This window comes from Corvus cornix, chromosome 7 (genome assembly GCF_000738735.6).
Source record: "Corvus cornix cornix isolate S_Up_H32 chromosome 7, ASM73873v5, whole genome shotgun sequence".
NCBI classification, from domain to species: domain Eukaryota; kingdom Metazoa; phylum Chordata; class Aves; order Passeriformes; family Corvidae; genus Corvus; species Corvus cornix.
In genome coordinates this window covers 7,925,943-7,949,006 of record NC_046337.1, presented here as the reverse complement: position 1 = coordinate 7,949,006, position 23,064 = coordinate 7,925,943, and the positions used below count along the sequence as shown (strand labels likewise).

At 38.4% G+C, this 23,064-nt stretch overlaps 1 protein-coding gene across 3 annotated transcripts in view; it reads right to left on the bottom strand.

The window, feature by feature from the left end:
- DPP10 (dipeptidyl peptidase like 10) overlaps positions 1-23,064 on the bottom strand; it is a 453,359-nt gene that overhangs the window by 10,298 nt on the left and 419,997 nt on the right. For 2 of the 3 annotated variants that reach the window (XM_039555127.1, XM_039555126.1), the window contains exons 13-20: positions 21,871-21,978; positions 18,368-18,459; positions 16,892-16,939; positions 16,097-16,218; positions 12,314-12,361; positions 10,097-10,195; positions 9,919-9,988; positions 915-1,109 (exon numbers count right to left, since the gene is read on the bottom strand). In XM_039555127.1, coding sequence (XP_039411061.1) covers positions 915-1,109; positions 9,919-9,988; positions 10,097-10,195; positions 12,314-12,361; positions 16,097-16,218; positions 16,892-16,939; positions 18,368-18,459; positions 21,871-21,978 — 782 coding nt within the window. The remainder of the gene's footprint in view (positions 1-914; positions 1,110-9,918; positions 9,989-10,096; positions 10,196-12,313; positions 12,362-16,096; positions 16,219-16,891; positions 16,940-18,367; positions 18,460-21,870; positions 21,979-23,064) is intronic. The other variant, XM_039555128.1, reaches the window with a different exon arrangement.

The window sequence follows — 23,064 nt, the reverse complement described above, 5'->3', positions numbered from 1 at the left end:
TGCCAGGATTTTCCACTCACTAGAGCTTAAATGACTGGCTTTGACCATATGCCTAGCACCAGCTAAAGGAAGATAAAATGAATGGACGTTCCTGAATCTAGATAAATATACAAATAATTAATTCTCTCATCGAGGCCATTAATCCTCTAGGGTGAATTTTATACAGAAAAGACAGAATAACCTGAGGGGAAATATCAGACACATCTTCCTATCCATGGAATGGTTGAAGCATCAACCCCTTTCAAAAGAAGGAGAAAAAGTATCTGACTTAAAATCTGTCTTTCCCTTGGAAAACCCAGAAAAAATCCATCCAGACCTTGGTATGAGGCATTCTGACACGTACACCCTGAGTAAGGAGTGTTGTCAAAGCTACACATGATTACTTCACAGATGGAAATTACTCTTTTCTGCAGCTAGGAGACTTATATCAGTCTGCGAATGATAATGTAAATGAGAAATAAAAGGCATTTGCCCAAATTTTGCTCTCATTTACACCATTAGAACTCCATTTGTTTTGTGTGATTACTCTGGAACTCTGTGGTGGAAATGAGAGCAGTATCCTATGGTACAGACCTAAAATATTGTAACACAAATGCATTTAAACGTTAATGTGCACAGCAAGAGATTTACCTACAGAATATATACAAATATGACTTAGCTCAGGTGGCATATTTAGACTGCACAGAGCAGGACAGCTTTATCAAAGAGAAACACCAACACAGAAAAAGCCCCCAAAACACCTCTTTGATTTTTTATTTGCTGTTTGTAATGGAAAGATTGTGGTTTCAAAATTTGCAACTGCATTAAGAAACAAACATGAACAATGCAGAGAAAACAGTCTGGGCAGTTTTAGCTCAAATGCTCATTCATCCAGGTGGAGGCAGGGTGAAAGAGAAGAGTTTGCACATACGTACTCTACGGCTGCTATTTGGTCCTTCACTTCCACTGATCCTAAGCAGCGGTGGACCTCCTGTAGGATCTTGAGGCCTTGAAATCCACTCCCTCTGCCATCGAATCGAGCTACGATGACATTATCAGAGTTGACAAGCACTGAGTCCCAGTCAATGTGAAACTTATCTGTAACCAACTGGCTGCCTGGAGCTTCATCACTGCAAATACCAACACACCAGACACAAACGAAGACTATTGACAATGTGATGCACTGTGCCGAGCTCTGATATTTCATTTAACCTGTGTGGCAGAGTTCAGTCGGTTATGCAACCCTGCTGAGCTACTGTCACTTCCATCAATACCATCCCATTAGAGCTGCAAGCCCTGCAGCAAAATAATTTCTTTAACTTTATAACCACTATGCTGCGGGGCTGCCAATACCTGAATACACTTTGTTGAAGGACACAGAAAATTAAAGCAGTTCGTGCTGCTTATAATAAAGTGAAGAAAAAACCCCAAACATAATCACTAATGGCTAGCTCAGCTCTGAGAAGGCTCATGCAGAATTTGTAAAGTCGCTCTGAACACACAAAAAGGTAAATTCATTCAGCACCCTGATTACCATTCTGTAGGATATATAATACTATTAAGAAGGATGTCATCTTAGAAAACAAAAATAATTGCATTATTGTATCCTTGAATGGATTTTTTGAAATAGAGTACAAAGAAGACTAAAGTATACACTAGAGAAAATTGTATTTTCTCCATCCAAATTCATAGCAAGAAATGGATGCAGGCAGGAGTGATAAGTCTATTTTATGACCAAAAAAAAAAAAGGTGGTTTACAGCACAAAAGGTGAAATAGAATTGGAGAATGCAGTTTCTAGAAAAACAGTAAGATTTTCCATTGAAGTCAAATACACTATTTTCCTTACAAAGAAAATAAAATGTCAGTTTTAAAAGGGAAGTTTGTCATTATTTTCCCCCAAGATAAACACAGAATAAAAGAGCAGGCTACCATGAAGTTGTACAAAATGCAAAATAGTTCTATGCCGGCTGCATCTGCCAGAATAGAATGCAAATTAAAATGTAAAAGTGTCTGTGCTGGCTGTATGGAAATTAAATTGGATGGTCTGTGGGAAAATCCTGTCTAAGGTGAATGAAAGATGAAGACAGAAATTATTATTTTGCCAAATAGACTTAGGTAAACCCTGGGGAAGAAAGAGACAAAATATCCTACACTAAGTATTGTCTTTTATATACAATAACGTGCTGATTCAGTATCTGGCTTTGGCTGCGGATAACACAGACCATCCTCAAGGTAATCACTCAGTTAATTAGCAAGCATATAATGAACACATGTGTTCTCAAATTCAGTCAGATCTATCTATTTAGTTGCTATATCATGTACTGAAATCAGGATTACTTGGTTACAGACTCAGCCACAACACGTTATGCTTGATTTACATTGTCTTGTGCATCAGGTTTATACTTGGTTTACAGAAAGAAAAGAAGGGCATTTTTTTGGTGTGTTTAATCAATTCAGTTGTGATTACACTGATTGCTAACAATGTGAAGCAATGAGTTTGGAAATACTGTCAAGTGAGCTCTGCAGAAAACACATGATTCAGGAAGTATATAATCATTATTATTTGCAATAAGGAGCAGAACAATACTTCCAATTTCTGCTCATTGCATAGAGCAAGCTTTTCAGAAGCACTACACATTGACACAGATGTTTTCACAAAGTATTTATCATTACTTCCAATAATAGGAGCCTCAGATCAGTTACAATTATTTGTAAATTCTTCCAACTTTGCACAATAATATGCCAGAAATATCCATGTGTGACTAGGTAACTTTTCAACAGATTAACACATTCCACACAAGTGAAAATATCATGAGTCAGCCTCCTTCCCTCCCATCAAATATGAGAACAAAACTAATACACTGTTCACATTGGATTTATACATGTTCTATATCTAAGTTATACATACATCTGGTGTATACAGATATATATATATGTTGTATTTCTAGACACTTAGGAATAGGAGAAGAACCATTACATTTATAAGCTTTTCTCTAAGCCAGAAAGTGCTAACACCAAAAAGTGTTTTAAATCAAAGGTGATACCCTTAGAGAATTTCTTCTATTAAAAAGGAAAAACAAACAGAACCTCAGCAAGTTTCTCAGTGGGTGTGAACTGACAGTGATGGTTTCTCAAGCTCCTTTTAGGAGGTCATAGCTGGGCTACTTTTGGGCTCAGACTTTAAACACTACACGTCATCCAGCCCTGCATGATGGGTTGTTTGATGTATTGCTTTTGGAAGCAATTTTCCAGTGGTTAGTTTATTTCAAGAATGTCCATATAAGTAGTCTGTGATAGGCATTTAAAGCTATTTCCATTGAGGTACATAGCAAAATTCCCAAAAGATCTCTTTACTCTTCAGCAGCCACTATAAAATGATGCTGAGTATCTGAGGTGTGCTTGTGTCCTACAGAGAGAGACAGCATATATTCTAATCACCCTTTAGGCCCCATTCTTACCCTTTTATGTGGGGGCTTCTGCAAAATTCTTATCCTTTACACAAATCTGAACATCATCCTGAGGGCTCTGTAGCAAAGCAAGGCTGGTCCTACAGTGCAGTAACATGCACAGCCTGATTTGGGAAGTTTGTCTTGCTTTTACAGCCATCTCAAAGGTCAGGTTTTGATTTATGCTTATCACTACCCACAGCCTAATTATAATTAACTGTTGTTCAGTGGTACACTCTTCACAGAATTATTTTTTGACCCCACTAGTAAGCCTGGAAGAAAGTCCGTGCCATTGATGCTTAGGTGTAATGCACATACAAAAGTCTTCCCACCCAAGTATGGATGGCCCTGAGGGAATCATGGGCCAGCCAAAGCACTACAGCAAAATCAAAGCCATCACCAAAAAGGGCAAACAAAGCTACAGGCTCTTCAACATCCTCAGGGGCTCCTAAAGGAGCATCATCTCCAGATGCTCAAACGAGAGCAGATGATCCAAATGAAGACCATGCCTGGTTCTTTCTGATTCATTTTTCTTCCACACAAGTGACAGCGCTTGCATTTTCCTTTTTTTCACTCCTGACTTTCAAGGTTCAGAGCCGCCCAGTGTGTCTTTGACAGCAACTACACTGTGATTCCACTGTGGCAGCACAGCTGCTGATGGCTTGGGCATACTGCTGACGTTCAGCATCGTGGTACTGCTTAAACAGGCAGAAACCATCAACAATACACCAATATCAACAGCTCAGTGGGGGGTTTGTGTGCTTCTTGCAAGTCAGTCACACACATCTCAGACTGACTGGAAAAAGGGGCAGCTCATTATAAGTTTATATATTGCTGAAAAGAGGCGAACCTGTTCTTCCAGATTCTATAACCAAAAGCTTAAACTGAAGTCTCTGTTCATGACTTGAGTTACAGCCTACAGGGAATAATGCAGTGTTAGCAGAGAAGCTGCTGTACTCTGAGCAATACTCCTCTGCTAGCATGGCTGCAGCAAAATCTGTTCCATATTTTGCATCATTAGAAAACCAAGTGACAAGATTTTGAATAGGAATTTTAGAAGTTATAGGACTGACCAAGCAGGGGGGGGGAAGACAATTTTAAAAGATGCATGGCAAATAACTGCTGTCATCCCTGCTTAATCTCCAGTGTATGTCTTTTCATTTCTGCAAAACTGTGGATTTGGTGCAGCATATGGAAAAGGTAACTGGACAGCAAATACGTGAGAAAGGCTAAAAACCAAAGAATAAAATCTAAAAAAACAAATATCCTCTTTTTTTTTATGGTGAAATTGAGTGGGGAAAGATTGTTTTGCAAAACTGGTGCAATAGTAAAATACATTTCCTTCTCAGATTTCACGAGAATCAGTTTCCAAGCACACCCACCATTACTGGTCAAAAATCCGAGAGCCTCAAATAGCCTCAAACATTGAGAAAGAAAAAAAGTTTTTCTCTCTGTTCATATGCCCTGTTCAGACATATCAGACCGCAGCTAAAGACAGACTGTGTGTTTCCATCTCCTCCCTGCAATATGGCCACACAAATTAAAACTCATCACCAGAAGAGATTCCATTATGAGGGTAGAAAACGTGATAGGCAGGACTGAAGCACACAGCATAATAAAATAAAACTGTTATTCTTAAAATATCTTTCTAAAACCCTTGAGGCTGAAGACTTTAAAAATACAATTTTGAGAATGAGAGATGTAACCCTGTAATGAGAAAAGGAGGTGAAGTTTTGAATCTCCTTTTGTTTTTCTACAGAAGATTAAATGAGCACTTTATTAGTGCTTAGTAAGATATGTATTGCTGTGGGGGAAGTGGGAGTAGGGGAAGCTGAAAGAGGACGGATCTCAATGATTCCCCAAGACTTTTGTGTGGACAAGACTGAAGGGAGAGAGCAGATCCATCACTGCCCATAGAACCAGGACTGCTACTGCCAATGAAACAGTTGGAATGAGCCTCCAGTCTATTCATCTTTTAGACTAAGCTAAATGAATCCTCCTCTAGGCCTTGAGAAACATTACAAAGTTCAAAGAATGGGGAAGAAAATCTAAAAGAGAAAAAAAGAAAAGACTCTCCATCAAATACTTTTATGTAACAGAAACACAAAGGGTCGGTGAAACACTGGCTTGCTCCACAGGGGCAGGATGAATACAGGCAGGAGGTGGATGGCTGGCAAAGCAATTAATGAATCATTCACATGACTTAGGGACCCCCTAAATAGTAAACTTTTCAGCAGTTTTACAGAGGAAAACCTGGCCAAACAAAAGGGATTTCAGGGATGTCCCCCATACAAGCATATTGCAATCAAGTAGTGGAATCTACCAGACATTTTTACACTGTTCCTTCTCCTGCCAGTTAAAATGAGTAATATCCTTTACAAGTGCAAAGGTACACAAGACAGCTGTTAATTGACAGTGTTACTGTGCCTCAGATCTTGAGTATTTCCCAAAACTTGCATTATGCCTCTCTATATTTCTTCTGGTCTTTTAATAGCTTGTTCTTGAAGCTGCAAAAAACGTTCACTTTTCAACCCTACTGTCTTGTCTTGCTATCAGTCCTGAGAGTGCATTCACCGAGGGCATAAACAGGTTTGATTGTCTGTGCAAGGCCTAAAACTTTCATCAGTTCAAAATCAGGTAAACCAACTCCTGCTTATGACCAAAATGTAAGAAAACAAGTAAACAAATAAACAAACAGGAACCTCTTGGAGACAATTCACTGCTACTTTGAAGAATACTTGGGTTTTTTTCCCCCCCTCAAATATCAGGACAATCTTTCCACTGATTCAGTTTTACAATATCCTCTTACATATTGGACAACTTTAAATGGTGTTAAATAATAGATACTGATATTTAAGATACATTATCTACACATCTGAAGGAATGAGGCTAATTACGATCAAAGCAAAATAAAGAATGATTATCAACTCTGATTTTATTACCCAGGTTAAATGCCAAAGTCTTTACTTAATCATTTCCTGTGTGTTACCAAGAAGTGTATCTTCCAACTTTTTTAATGAGTAAGGTGAACCATAATGAGGAAGTCAAGGATCAGAAATTTAAACTTTGATCTTAATTATATAGAAAAGAGGTGGTAATCACTTTTTCAGGCAATTACTGTGCAGCTCTCTAATATACAGCTACACTGTGTGTATTACATCAGAAGGAAACTGAGTGTGAAACATTATCAGTGATTTAGGAGAACAAATGCAAGAAAGGAAAGTATTTTAATCTATTTAACATTTTATGGGCTACTCATCACAATTCTGGAAAGAAAAATAGTGCCAACCAACATAACTGGTTTCTGTATGAGATCTGTTAAATATCCAGCCATCCAGATGGACATAAATTTTAACACAGCAATACAATGAACTACTCTTTGAGCATTGCAGCTTGCTTTGCAGCTGCTAATGGATAAATGTTCACACAATCTTTATGCTGAAGTTTACAGGATAATCAGGTCCTGGTCCTTATGCTGAGCTTGTGTCTACATGGAACTGTACTCAGTTCACACCCCGGTTTCACACCAGGACTGCATTCCACTGGTACAAGCTTCCTTCCACAATTCAGCCTTTACACTCAGGCATCTGGGAACCATGTTCTGGAAGTTCAAATTTACCTGCAGACATCCTTGCATGAATACAGAAGCCTTATGACAGTCACACAGCTTTGAAGTGGCTGCTAGCTTTCAGTGATTTGAAAAAACCCAAATAACAGATTACACCAAACTTCATCTCCATCATAAAGTCACCCACTGCCCTCCTTCCTCCCTCCCTCCCTCCCTCTTTTCTCTTTTCCCTCTTCAAAGTGCACTGCTACTGAGATGGAAAGCAAACCCCACTTCTCTGCTAATACTCCACTTTTCTGTTCTTATATCTTCTGGTTTTGTATTTCTAAGTGCATGTTGCCTGGATCAAGATGTTTCATAGAATCTCCTTTCCAAAAAAAAATGGACATACAATTAAACCAACATTCTTACCAACGACATTGGTAAGCATACATTTTCAAAGGTTTTTCTCTCAACAACTGGAATACAATGATAATCATATCATGGCTGAGAATGTAAGAAAGAAAGCAGGGGCAGCTGAACAGTAGGAAACACAGCACTTGTTATCAGCCACTAATTCTCATCTAACACTGCTGGCAGAAGGAACAGGGTGTTTCACCATCAGTCCCAACAGTACCACTCTGGGACTCAGAAAAGTCAAGTATCTGGGAAATGATATCATCTGCACAACTAATCAGTGTTCCCTATAAAAGCTACATGTTCTCCTTGGACCTGAATACTTTTCTTTTTTTCTTTGAAAGTAGTACTTCTGATCATGAAATAAACCTTAGGATGTCAGTTTGGAGCTCTGTGGGTCAAGGAATTACCCCCTATACACCCACAGATATCCAATCATTCTTTCTCAAGAGCTAGGCAGAATTTATTAGGCTCAAATAATCATCCCACAAGGGAACCTCCCATAACTTTGTGACAGTTTGCAGTTTTATATTTCATTTGGGGACATCTTTAATAGAAAAAGGGCTTGCTGGCAACCTTAGTTTTAAGTCTGTAAAAAGCTGCTGAAGAAATACAGCTTAATATAACTCCTTTCTCTTCCAGGGAAGAGGAGGACACAAAACATGCTACATGAGCCAGGGCAGATTTGAAATCTTCAGTTTCATACTTTCATTAGTGTACAGAGTTTTCTAAAAATAACCCCTGCTGAAGCTAACATTGAGAAGTGAGTATTGCAAAGGTATGGATCTGACCTAAAAGACCCAAAGTCTTCATACTATAAATGTAGATACAATAATCTGTATTCATAAGTTGATGAATTTCCTTTTTATCCCCCATGTTTATCATAAAAAAGTAAAACAATTATAAAACAGATCCATACATTGTGACTTGGCCACATTATTTGCTCACTGGGTACTGACAACTTTGGTAAATTTAAATTCAGACCTTGCCTCAATACTGTTCTCAGATCTTTAAACTCTTGATATCTCAAAACATTTCAAAATAGTATTTTCTTTAGGCTTTTTTTTTTTTTCCTGTGATTTCTGGCTTTGGACTTCTCAGGTTTCTGATCTTTCCCTTCTGTCTTCTCTAGGTTCTACATGAGTTTATAACCCCATATTTTACCACAAGTGTATATGGCAGATTATGTATTTACTAGGCTACTTGAAAAGGGAAGCGTTGCACTGCTAACACCTTTGGTTTCCTTGCTCTCAGAAATAGGAATAAGCACAAGTGTTTGCAAGTCCCTGCAGTGCTGCTGGGGTCAATTCACAGAGTCAGTTTGCCTTTGGCACTCGTGTAAGAGCTGCTTAAAATATAATCATGCCTCCAAGATCATGCCAGGAAATGCAGCAAAGATGAAATAAAATCCATGTGCCCTGTTTCTTCACAAGGAAAGAAAAATATGTTTGTCAGCCAATTAAAGCAGAGAGCTTCTACAACTGCAGATAATTACAACTGAAAATTCTGAGTTTTCAAACACAAACTGGGCTTAAAAATAAGCAGGTTTATGCCTTTCTGTCCTGTTATCTGATCTGAGCAGAGGAATTTGGGATCATTCAGCAACTCAAGTCTGTAAACACCTCACATCCAACAATAAGGATCTGTGCTGTCACTGAGGGGAGATCTGCTCCAGGTGACACAGCTCAGTAATGGGATAATTTCATGAATTTAGCAGGGCACTCTTACACTCCTGTTACTGAAATTCACATGAATTCTTTCCAGCTGGGACTGAAAGAAGCTCTGTAGGTCCAGCAAAACTCTCTCCACCCATGCTGAGTCTGGAGAAAGGAGTGATGCCCTGAGCTGGCCCTCACTACTTTTCCCAGGTAGGCTTCAAGCACATTCATAACTCTATTTTTTTCCTCTGTTACACAGCTTTAAGGCTGACTCACCCTGCAAGAAACATGCACCCCATCTCCTTTTAAAAGAGCAGCACAGGTTTCCAAGGAATACCATCCCCCTTACAAAGGTTTTCTACAAAAATCAACCAGCTTTGGATCATGCCTATCATGCCTTCAACCACTGATGATCAAAAGTAATTTTTTCTTCATTCTGGTGCTCCTAAAAGCAGTTTTGCTTTATGCATCTCAACTGTACCCCTCCTGGAAGTTCTACTCATTCCTCTGAAGGATGAAAAAGGAGAGCACATGCTCTGAGTGAGATGCTCTGTGGGCAGGATCAGTAAGGGTCCAGGAAACACTGCGGGATGACTCGAAGCTACACCATCAGAAACGCCAGTGCCTCCCGTCCATGAAAGCACAGCAAAGCACAGCTAGGTTTGACTAGCTCAAGAAAACCCCAGGCATCTCTACCAGACAGCTCCTGCCACAAAGTCTTTCCAAGAACAAGCTTTTTGATTTCTCAACTCAAATCAATGAGATATTTTTCCTACAAAAGGTTAAAAAAAAATAAATCTAATTTCAGATTTAAATATTTTCCATGAAGCACTTTTTTATTATTTTGAGTGATTCTACACAGATACTTACATTATTAATAGGAGGGCATACTGGTTTCGATCCGTGAAATCTTTTGGCAGTGACAACTGTAAAGGGAATTCTTTTAAGAAAAGAGCAAAACATTAAAGGCTGGTAGTTACACAGATGAAAAACAGTAACATTGAAAGAAAGCCTTTGGCTTCTTAAAGTAACATTTTGCCAGATTTACCGTAATCCTCAATGTGAAGCATTTTGATTTCAGTCTTGTAATTCTTTTTCTTAAAAACAACTTCTTTCAACACAGGGTTATTTTCCAAAATATAAAACTCTACAAAACAGGAAGAAAAACCATGTTGAAAGGCATGGAGAATCATCACACCAGAGATACATCAAGATGCAAAAAAAAAATAAAGAAAAAGAGAGAAGTGTGCAATGATCTTGCAAATTAATCCTGCAATTAATCTTGTAAATTAATTCCTTCTATAAATACTTTTAAAATAATGCAACTGCTTTTCAACTGAAAAAGATACACATCCAGTTCATTTTTTTGGCTTTGGCAGGCTTTGTTTTCATTAAGCACTACCAATGAAATCTCTGATGAATCAGAGATGATGATTCACATGAATATCAGCATCCCTGACAAATCCTAACAGCAGCTGTTGCAGCACGAGGCTGCTCTGCTGGGAAACATCCTAAGCCTCATGCAGGCATCCTTTTCCCCAATATTACCTATTCCAAGGCATTATTTAGCCAGCACAGCTAAATGTGGTCACTGCGTGTCCTTATTTGTCTTCTGCACTTCAACCAAGAGCAAGAGCATCAGCTTGGTTTAAAGCTGCAGACTAATTTGAAACAACCCTTTTGCACAGGAAAGAATGGCTAATTTGTTCTTTTTTTTTCCCTTTTTTTAGCTCAAATTACCGATCTTGCTTCCAAAATTTAGATTTTTTAATTAAATAATAAACTCTTCACTTAGGGCCAAAACAGATAATCTGAGGAGAATGCTTGTTCTGGGCAGTCAACCAAAATGGTATAATTATAGTCTGAGGATGGGATAATTGAAATAATCCTTAATCATTCTTTTATGAATTGAAGAGGATAATCTAATCTTGCACTGAAACACTCATGGTAAATTATCTCTCTTATTATTTGGCTTTTTGTTGTTACAACAAACAACGGCCCTCTGTCCTGACCTGCTTTATTTTACCCTAAGGTGCTGCACATAAATCTCTATTTCAGTAATTCACACTCAATAGTACTTTAGATGCAGGTAATAAAGAGCAAAAGTCTGCCTTTGCAGAACTGAGGAGCTCCACAGAAATCTAAAATGCATTTACTTTTGAGCAGTAGCTACCCTTTTCTGAGCTGGATAAAATTCCCTGCCCCTGGTGTGCCATGGCACGGGGCTTTGCAAACACAAACAGTGGCATTAAAAAAAAAAAAAAGAAAAAAGGAAAAAAAAGGAAACCAAAATTCAGATATTAATTAACACTTCATAGCATGGCACTATTGATCAGGGTGCTACCTCAACATGCAAGATTAGCTCCACTGTTATGGCTGAATCCTGAATCCTGACTGGCCCAAGACAAAGGGGATGCAGACAGGTACAGTTCAGGACTTCTGGATTCTGGGAGAAAATCCTGGGGATAATCCTATTCATGAAATGAGGATATGCAAGAATTGGTTTAGTGCCTTTGAATGAAAAGTTGTTCCCAATTCCTGTAATCCACAGCTCCATGCTAATGGAGTAACAGTGGAGCTGGAGGCAGCACAGTTGTTACTTCTGCTGCACCACCAGGAAAATTCAACTGCTGAAGGACAGTTTTCCATTACAGAGCACCTCAGCAGCCAGGAAACAGTAACAGACTTGGTCTCAATATACAAAAAAATAATGAGTAAAACTTGACAAATAGAGGTATAGAATACCCTCCTAGAAAGCCTTTATTATTGGATTTGTCATCATTGAAAATGTCAGTGGAGCTGTTCTGAGAAATATAAGAGAACGACTAAACCAACATATGTAGGTCAGCTTTTATGATCAATCATCCAAGGACTGTACCTGACTTCAACATAATTGGATGGTAACTTTAAAAACATCTCTAAATACACAGCAGGTGTACTGCAATGGCAGCATAATCCACAAAGAAAGTGAAAAGGATGAAGACCAAGCTGCCATCCAATTTACTCAAGTGTAAACAGAAGGTGAGTCACATGTACTTAGTACAAAACATATCTGAAAATCTGGGAAAGTTTTAGTCATTTGATTTACTTCTATCCTTATCATTTGCTGATGTGGATTTTAAAAGGTAATTAATAATGATGATAAAAGGTAATTAATAGCACTTTATATGAATTGGTTTTCATGTACGTACTTTTCCCTCTCCCACCCTCCCCAAAGAAATTAAGGATGGTAAGAAAATTTACTTATTTCATAAGATATACTCACTGGTTGTATTACTTGTCCTGTGCACGCTTACAACTGGAACACCTGGTCCTGTTTTGAGGAGAGAAGAAAAACAGGGGAAGGGTGGGGTAGTTTGTACTCTGTAGCTCAGTGACAAAGAAGGAGAGCACCAGTTACCCCACAAGACGGGATCTTGGAAGCTCCATACACACAATTCCCTTCAACAGAGCAGGAACTCCACTGATGCCTCTTGGGAAGGACACAGGCTACAGGACCAGCAAAGTGTGAAACAGGCACTGCCTTCTGCCTGTTCAGCAGCTCAGACCCTGCACCCAGAAGGAGCATTCTTTTTTTTTTAATAATATCCATGTTTTAGTTTTAAGAGATGAATAAAAAAATTACAGAGACACTTAATGGCGTTGTTTAAAATATAGCAGTTTGACATTCAGAAACTTTAGGTTGACTGGGAAGTGAATTAATGCTAATATCAACTTACATTTTCTATGGAAAAGCTATAGAGGTGTTGAATAATTATATTTCACTTAACTATCTGTTTAAGAAGCTCCCTTGGTATGCCAACTCTGCAAAACCAACAGCATCACAGTTACATCTAGGTGTGATGTAGTTTAATCCTATTTCACATACTTTATTTTTACTGCACTAAGTAACTAAAAGCGTAATTCTTCATGTCAACAGCTACTGTGCAAATGCACAAGGTGGTGTGGGAAAGTGGGATGACCAAGCATTCAGCATACTCAGAAGTGGCTGAGTCTGCTGTCCCTGCTCTGAAGATCCCCACCAGTCTAAACTTGCAAACGAAAATCCTGTGTCTCCACCCCCAACACGGAACTTACATGTGAGAAACTCAGTTTTACCTCAGAGTTTACATTAGAAGCATTCAGTGACTATGGGGTGAGGAAGAACAATGCAGAAAAGCTGAAGTCCCTGAGGACCCCATGGCAGATGAAGGCATGGACCCTTTGAAATTAGGAGTTACAATTCTCTTTTTGAGAAAAAAACAATTCCCTTTGAGAGTTCAGACAGAGCCTCATTTATGTGTTTTGAGAGACTGTCTCTCTCAATTAATTATGGCATGAGCCTAGGGAAATGCAAATACCTGAAATAAATAGCATGATGACACTCACAGCCTTCACTGAAGATTTCTATCAATTTCATTCTCTCCCTCAAGGGGGATGATTGACAAAAATCTTACAGGTAGATTGTTGACAAATCACAGCTTTCTGCCTTAGCTCTCTAAGAAGATAATTTCTCCAGATATCTCTTTAGCTTTGGTTTGGTTTTATTTCCAGCTCTTTTTACTTCTTCTGAACTTGTCATTTTGCTGTAAATTCTTATTTAAGAAAGGCCATCTCTGAGGGGGAAAGCATCAGCTTTCCAGCCCAGCTCTATTTGTCATACTAAAGGTGGAAGGATAATGACAGATTTTGAAAAAAGGGAGATTGCAGTAGATGAAAACACTGATCAGAGGAAAAAAAAAAAGATTTGTGTTACAGGCACTGTGTTACAAAGCATCAGAAGTAAGCACAGCACTTGGATTTCCCATTGACCTCCTTCACTAACCCCAAACCCACAGCTTATTTCCTGCTGTATAAAAGGGGAGAACAATTACTCCGTGAACTACCTTATTTGAGTAGAAAGAATAATATCTTGCCAGTGTTTGTGAAGTGCTAAAGGAAAAATCCACAAGCAGTGTGGAAAATAAGTGCAAAGGATGTGCTTGCCAAAACTGAGAGGCTGAGGAGCCAGTCCTCCATCTACCAGGCAAGAAATAACTCCTCAATCAGGAGAGTCTCTGGAGATGGATACAGCTGGAAAAATGAGAGAGATCTCCTGGCTGAGGGAAACTAAGAAGGAAAAACTATACTAATAAAGGTGCTTGTGAGTAAACAGGAGGTTGAAGAATTGAAACTTACACAGATTGAACCAGTTCAGAGTCCCCCAAGGGTTTTTCTGGGGGAATTGCTTTTGTAACAATTCGGTAAAGGCTTTTTGCTGTGGGAAAATGACTGTGTATGCACGCAGAAGATGTGCCATTTGTCTCCTTGAAGCAGTTTGCCTCATACTCTTACAAGCAGAAGAATTTTGATGCCACTTCTGTGGTGATCCTGCCATCAACTTTGATACTGCCAAATGCCAACCTAGCCCAGGGCCCTGGCACTACACCGGGGCCACGCTGCTGCTGTACCTGCCAAGCTCTGGTGAAACACAGAAGACCCCTGAAAAATCTCCCAGCCAGCAACTATAGATTAATGTCAGAGGTAGGAAAACTTAATGACAGTGGTTTATCATCCCTGCCCAACATCTACAGCTCGGGGTAGTCTACTGCAACGCAGTGGAGTGTAGGTTTAATCCTGGGAGGAAGATCTACAGCCTTCCCAGCTCAGAGAACTGCTAAAGTCACTGAAAGTCATGAGCTTGTGAGTAATCACATGCACAACCCCCTGCTGGCATCCACACTTTTATATCAAAAGAACACGTCAAAAATTACAGGCTGAATATTGCTAAAATAATAACAAGATGCTTTTGGGCCCTAGCACATTGCTGATTCAAGGCAAAAAACTCTTCCCAATTTATCAACCCTCCCTCCTGCAGGAATCTGAGACTTACCCCATAGGGATTACATCAAGCACAAGGGAAAACTCTGCTTAAAGCATGAGGAGCTCATTACTCAGAGAAGGACCTCAAGATTAGCTCCATCACTTCTGCTGCAGATTTGACCCTGTATAAACCACACAGTTTGTATATTCTTCTTCTAATCAGCTACGTACTGTAGGTGCATTTCCACAAAAAAACAACCCCAAAACAACAAAACTGAAAACAAACTCCTTATTTTAGCCAATATATATTCATAGTTTCTTTGTTTGGATACATTCGATGCTCACGTCAGCAGGTATTTTATTTTTGTGGGGAAAAAAGAAAAAAAAAAGAGTTGCAAAAGAAACAGAAAAAATGCATGCATATAAATTGAGCTATTCATATGTATTTCAGATGAATTGTGCTCTACTCTTTGCACTCTGACCTCAGCTATGCAAAAATACTGGGGGGATGGTGTCTAAAAGTTTGCAAGTTTCAAGGACAACAGGTCTGCCTAAGTGCTTTATTATTGATTCTCTCATGCTTTTCTGAACCTTTTTTATCACTTATACACCAGTGTTTATTTCCTGTGTGTAGGTTATAAATTTCTCTGTGTGGGATGGTTCTATTTCTTTGTTTATACAGAAATTCTGAAGCCAAATGGTGCCATTTAGTGCTACTGGAAGGCAGATAACTGTAAAACACAGTGAGTTATTTATTACAATTGTATTGATATAAAGGATCTGTCTTTGGGGATTAAACCAGAGCTGTTTTTTGGTAGATACATACATACACATACATATGGGGGAGTATAGATACACTGCACATCCACGTGTACAAACACTGCTACAGAACACAGGCCCTCATTTTTTAACTAGGTGTAGTTGCACAAGATCAATCCCAATACATAAAATAATGAAGCTGTTACGAAAAACCCCACAGGATTATCACCAAAATTCCAAATTTTTTGGTGAAGGATTTTATTTAGGGTGAATTTAAGTTGATGTCCTTTATTTGTACAGGAAGGTCAGGATTGGAGCGGCTTTCTAACATCACTCGTTATTTAGCTGTTTCACAGAACATCTTTACTTGCAGTCTTGGAATAGGCTCTGTACAGAACTTTGAGTAATCCACTGCTGAGCTAAATGTTAGACTCCAGCCTAATGCCCTTCTCAAGGGAATACATTAATTCAGAAGCAAACAGCATTACACCCCATGAATTTGACTTACCTTTACAGTGCAGGAGAAAATGCCTGTTCATGGGGCTGAACTTTGCACTGAAGTACGTGCACTGCTCTTTCAAGAAGTTACACGAGAGACACTGACGATTCAATGACCCCACTGTTGATACACTGCGAGAAAGAAATGATCAGAAACATTTTACATTGGAATAAAATACAATAAACCAAGAATTAGCTCATCAGAATGACAGAATTTGTTTTAACCCCCAAACTTGCCAAAATACCACTGGCTCCTTTTGTGCCTGATGCAAACAGTTTCCAGAAAACTCACTGGGCTGCTGTTCCATAAACTGGGCAACGTGGACATGATCCAAAAGCTGCCCAAAGCACCACTGGCACTGCAATAACTCACAGTGCTGTGGGGAACAGCATCAGTAGGACACCATGAAAACCTCACTAACCTCAGGTTTAGGCACTGAGAATGAGGTGAGGTGCTTTGCCCCCACACTTTAAGTTACATGATTAAACCCTACAGATATTTTTATTTAGAAAACTTTGATCACTTTTAAAACACAATCATGTTAAATGCTTGTATTTAGGTTTAACTTTTTAGATGCTGATAAAGGACTAGTGAAGACTGAAGTGGTAAAAACATTTTGTGTTACAAATTTTTACATTTTTTAGAAAATGGAAAACACTGGCAATTTTAATTTTGAAAAGCTATGATTCTTTCCTTGTTACAGCTCAAGCATACTAATTTTTATACAGGATAAATTATTACCCAAGCATATTACTTCAATGTTGGGATGAAGAAGCTGATAACACAGCCCCATGTACTTCTTACCTGTGCAGCTGTCTTCCTCTTGGGGAATCTTCAGTGCTTAAGAAATAACTGTGCCCAAAAGAGGAAAAAAGTTAAACTCAGTTTGGTAAACTGTCTGATTTGGGTAGTGCTTAGAGAAGTGAGAGACACTATAAATAACATTTTTAAAAATTAAAAGTTCACAAATATCCCTGAAGATCAAATACTTATATATAAACCTAAGTTCCAAGATCAAATTTAGGTCCAATATACAGATTAGTTATTTCAGAAGCTATAAAATTTCCTATTAAAACAGTGATGAAAACAGGATTTCATGGTTTTAATTCCTGTCATGCCCAGGAGCTCCAGTAGCAACCAGGACACCTCTCTGCATACTAAAAATACAAAAGTTTCTGCTTCACTCCAAGAGTTTGCAATATAAATCCAAGTAGTAGACAAAGGTCACAATGAAATTATGTCATATATTACAATAAGTCTTATGAGATCTGAAAGCCTTTTTGAGCTGTAAACCAACCTATTTTCATAGCGGAAAGAGACTTTGCAAGAATACCAAGACAAGCCCTTGGTGTTTCCCTGAGGAGATCCCCACAAAGTTTCTGCTTGATAGGCAGAAGGAGGGCAAAGCAATCCCCTCAAGTAGCTGAGACAGCCCAAGTGCAATCTGTCAGCTCTCTGCAGCCTGAGTGCAATCAGACCTCATTTTTTTCCCGTGGGCCTTGCAGAAGTACCAGGAAATTCTCTACAGGTGTATTTTCAAAACCGACAGTAAGAGTCGTCAAAAAAGGGTTTTCTCCAGTGGCAATGAGAAGATGGGAGTTATTGCAGCTTCAAAAAAGGTCCTGCTCAAATATCACTTATTTTAAAGCAAATGAGAATTAGACATGCTTGTATATTTTTTGTCATGGACAGATAATGTGAAAATTAAGCAAGATCCACTGAAGCCAGGTGGAGTCTTCAGACATTTTATTCCTATACTCCTCTCCAAAAGCACCAAATATGTGCTGCATTTCCTTCCATTCTGTCACTAAGATGGGCTTGGGAAAGATTTCTCTGTGAGTGAGCTGGGTGAGAATCGGGAATTCTGACAACCTCTAAAAATAATTTGAATTTATGAAGTTGGATCAGATCCCCAAAACTCTGAGACCTCATGCAGTAAAAGTGTGATGTTTTATCAAGTACTCAAAATTTACTGTGACTTCTTATCCAGATTCCAGGAAAGAAGTTAACAAAATATTATTACTGCTGCACTGCGTTGATTCCTTTTACACAGAAAAATACAGAGTCAAGTGGTACCATGGTGTGCTTCTTTCCTTCTGCATAAAAAAGCATTCAGGAAAAGAATGGCAGATGAATTGTCTTACAGCTGCACTTTATGTACTCAGGTGTGTCAAAGTTATGGTAATGCTCAAAAATGAAAGAAATATTGTTCAATTTTGAGTTAAATGGCTTCAACTTTAATACTTGAACATTTTTATAAATAAAGAGAACAGTGCTTACATCTTCTGAGTATTTTCATCATATGCCAGGATTTTGATAACTTCCCAGTTCCCCGATGTCAGGTGTCTCACACCGATTTGTTCACTTTTAGCCTGGAGAGAGATGGAAAACATTAACTTTCACCTTGCTACATTTTTCTTTGCCTAGCAGGATTGCCTGCACATGTCATTATTGATTACAGCTTTTTAAACTTTAATATACAACGTAACATCTTTAAACCACAAACCTCACATTTTGACAGGCCTGAACTTCACTTATCCTTTCCCTCCCATCTATAAGCCTATCAAAGTCATTAAAATAATCTCGGTTTTCAGCGAAATTTTTCTTTCAGTTGCCCACATGTCAACAAACAATAGAAGTCAGGATGCAATGCAGGTAAAACCAACTCTTCAGCTGGAAGTTGCACCAGACTCCTCATCAGACATGGGTTAAAAACAACAAAACCTGAAGTGAGAAGCTCATCTGAGGGTGTTTCCTAGTACAAAAGGTAAAATCGTGGCTTAGGCTACTGAAGATTAAAACTTCAACCCTCACAGCTTGGACATACTCTATGTGTTTTTTTCTGTATTAGGGTTATTATGCTTGGTCTGGATATACAAATTCTTAGTTTTCAAATTCAAGACAAACTTTGTAAAGAAAAGGGGTGATATTTCAGAGGTGATACTCAGTGGTTACAAGGCCTACAAGAAGTCATAAAGGCAAAAAGGTTGGCTTTTTTTTTTAATCCATGTATTTCTGAACTGTACCCTGAGCTCCACATCAACAGCAGCAATAACTAAAAAGCAGAAAATGCTCAAGAATGCATCTAAAATATGCTGGGAGCTGGCAAGGCAGAATCAAGTCCCTTAGAACTGAACTGTTTCCTAACAGATCCACAAGGAAAGAATGATGTAGCAACTTTATGACAAGCCTTGCAAGTACCAAATGAAACCAGGATATCGTGCTAGGTGCTGTACATATGTTTATGATGAGGGCTCGCTGTTCAGGAAGAGTCTGATATTCAGTGCTGTCTCCAGGAATGATTAAAATACATATTAGTGATTTATTGTAAGTGACTATTTCTTCTCTAGAGAGAGAGAAGCTGCAACTATTGAAAGAGATATTTAAATATTAAGATCATAGAATCTAACAGGAATCAGCAATAAAAAGCCCAGCCAAGTGTTAATAAACATGGTTATTTTTCAAGGTTACAGCCATAATACATAATTTATGAAGCTTGCAGGAAGTTATCGCCTTGATCCATTAAAGTTACTTTATAATTCTTATTTTGTGGTTGGAAAAAAATAGACTTTCTAGAGTTGCAAAACTCCATGAAAGAAATGTCTAGATACCTAAGACATGATTCAATCCTACTTTGAGATTAGTTTCTTTTAAATATTTCATAAGTTACTAAAAGCATTTGAAAACAATAAACCACACATCCAGCCCTCCACATTCAGACAGTAAATAATCCACTGTGATAGACAGTAACCTTTTAGACAGTAACTTCTCCTTGCATAAAGATTTAATTAGATGCCTCTGCTAACTTGCTTCGTGCCATTGACACATGCTTTTCTAAAGTGCAAAGAAATGCAGCCTGAGAAAGACCAGCATTTGTTGTAAGATTGAGAAATTAGCATCAGTGATTAAAGTGAGCCATTAAAATTTACTTCTTTATCCCTGCAACTCCACATTGGTTCTGTGTTTTAACTTTCCTGCACACCAAGGCTGATTTCTGTAAGTGGGCTGGTGTCTGAGCGGCACAGAGAAAGAATGAGAATCCCAGTGCCAAATTCCAGAGTTAGCCTTCTCCATCACAGAAAAGCTGTGACCATCTGGGCACTGGTGATCTGCTGACTGCTTTAAATTCTGCAGGGCTGTGCTGCTGTGGCTCTCCCAAGGTGTGACAAACATCTAATGTGACCAAAGGCTTTATGGGCAACGGTTAATATACTTTTTATGCCTCTATGTTTGCTTTAGAAATAATGGACGATCAGATTAATGCAGTGTGTAAAACACAGCATATAAACACATTTCCTGCCCTTTACTGCTCTCTATCAGCCCCATTACCACGCAGAATGTTGCTTACTGATGAATAATGGCTGATACATGGGATATCACATTTCCTTTTTCTCAGGAGCAGCTACATGCTTAAAGCCAAATTTGTCATTGGTGATACCATTCAGATTTGTTCATTCATGCTGATGGCAGGCAAAATAGAAGTATTTTTTAGTTTTGGAGCTGTGCAGTACCCAAGGCTCTAATTCTGCTTAAAAGGGACAGAATACTAAATTCTGAAACATAAGCTTGACTTCAAAAATTATTCTGCTGGAATTAAAAGATGTGTTTAAAACTAGGCACATATTTAATTACCCTACTGAATAGGAGTGCGGTTAATCTTTGCTTAAGTATTTTCCTGAATTAGGATCAAGTTTCCTGGGCTTTTTGTAGCAACAAATGTCAAAGCCTACAAGGTTAAGGCAAATTTGATTGTATCTGTAACCTCCTTGGGAATGTTGCAAGTGAACTTTCAGATCTAGATCATTATTATTTCATGTATTTTAAAGATACTTATTCATACTGTGAAAGATACCAAAATCAGACTTGATTGACTAAATGGTTTTGCTCTGGTGTGAATTTCTATGTGGTTATTATAGTAATACACCTTTACCAGACTGTCATCTGAGTTATTGTTTTCTTTGGGAAATAGAATTTGACATGTCTATGATCCCTTTTATCTTCACTGACTCTTTCTTGATATATTTACTCTAGTGAATGAGTATCTTTGTTCTTGCTTCTTCAGGTTAAATTTTCATTAAAATTCTTTTGTTCTTGTTCTGTCTGCAGTGAACATATTTCAGACTTAATAATGTTCATACCAGAACACTGTCAGAAAGGCAGGTAACAGAGTTTCCTGGCACCAAGTCTGATATTTTGATGTTTTGGGTACCTTGGTAATCCCTCCTATGTCATATGGCTCTGTTAAAGCACCTGGATTAATGCTCTGATGATTTAAATAGATGCCTTGGAGTGTTCCGTTCCAGGGCATAATTTCCTTTATTAGTTCATCACAACTTCATACTGGTGACCTTCAAAGTCACACTGCAGATTTATCTTCTTTCAGATTCTTCTTTGGAAAAAGTAATGACCCTGGGAAATGGAAGCCGCTGAAAAATGCTGCAAAGGGCAATAAAAGTGTCCCAACTTTCACACAAATTTTAAATTTGGGTATTGCCTCCCTTTACTGTTTTGTGTAAGAGCAGATTTGAATAGACATTTAAAATTATTTATTATTTTAAAATATGCATGTATAGTGTATATAGAGAAGGTAATATTAGTGTTTATTCTGGAAGGAGTTATAAATATGTCCCACTACACTGAGGGACGATCTGGACAGGACAAATGACCATGACACAAGTGCTCTGATTAAACTGAAGTGCAGGCCTTTCCCTGGGCCATGTGTCCTCAGTAAAAGTCCCAGATAAGCAGTAGAATATTAAAAGCAGCCTGAAGCAGAGCCTTACCTGCACACTGAACATGGCTATGTGGTGAAACTCGCCCCGGCCACCCTGCTTCACCGGGACGGTCATGAAGAACTTACTGCCGTCCTTGGAGAAAACGGGTTCTTCGTTCTACAAACGCAACAGTGAGTTAGGCTGGCACACTTTCCATTACACTTCCAACAAAAGATCAGCCCAAGTTTTTTTGTCTCCTTGGTTTTGGTAGTTGCTGGGCTCATAAGTCAATTAAAGAAAAAAGTCCTTGGGTTTTAAGTATGTTCTACTAAGTTTAACAAAGATGTGGTGGCTAAAGCTGAATACGGGTTCATGCCAAGTGCAATCCCATCCTAAAGCATGGGTTACAGCCCTTGCAGAACTCTGCCTCACCATGAAAGCTCTGGTAATCTCATTCCTAATGCAGGGGGACTTTCCAGGACACTGTCCTTTAGAGACATACAAATAATGACAGAGATAACTCCTACTGGTGAGGAGGAGAACAAAAGTTTCATTGGTTTGGACTCATTAAGTACATGTTTAACACCCACTGATTTTGATAAAATTGTATGAAAAAAATAAGCACATTGAAGTGATACTCTGAATCAGGGTCTTACCACAAATTGTAGCCTGATGTGATACCATCTCTCCATGTCTAACTTTGCACAGAAATGTTAAATGAAAATGGCTTGCTATAAAAGCATAGGTTTTTTTTGTTAAAATGATTTCTCATTTGCACATTGCAAAATGAAGCCTGAAATGTAGTTTAAATAGAATGTGTTTCATCCAGTTATTGGACAGTCCTTCTGAAGCTATGGAAGTGGAATAATTGGCTGACATATTAGTTAAACATATTGTTCTGCGTATGAATTTAGAAATATTTTACTTTCTCATTCCAGTTATAGCCCATATGACCTCTAATCTCTGAACTCCTTCAGCTTTAATTTTGTGAGATCATTTTTAAATCAGAAACAAATCACAGTAAATAGGACATGCCTGGAATGGGATTCATCTGGTCTGTCTTCAACCATCCCAGACTTAGGTAGTTAATCAGCTGTTCATCTAAATGCTTACTGAATTGTGTCCAGACAGACCAGAAACTGAAGGGAATATTGCCTCCAAAACCCTCACAGGTGCCTCAGGATTTTATTAGCTTATAAAATAACACACAGTTAAATAAAAATGACAATGAAGCAATTACACATTATGCACATGGAAATGGCA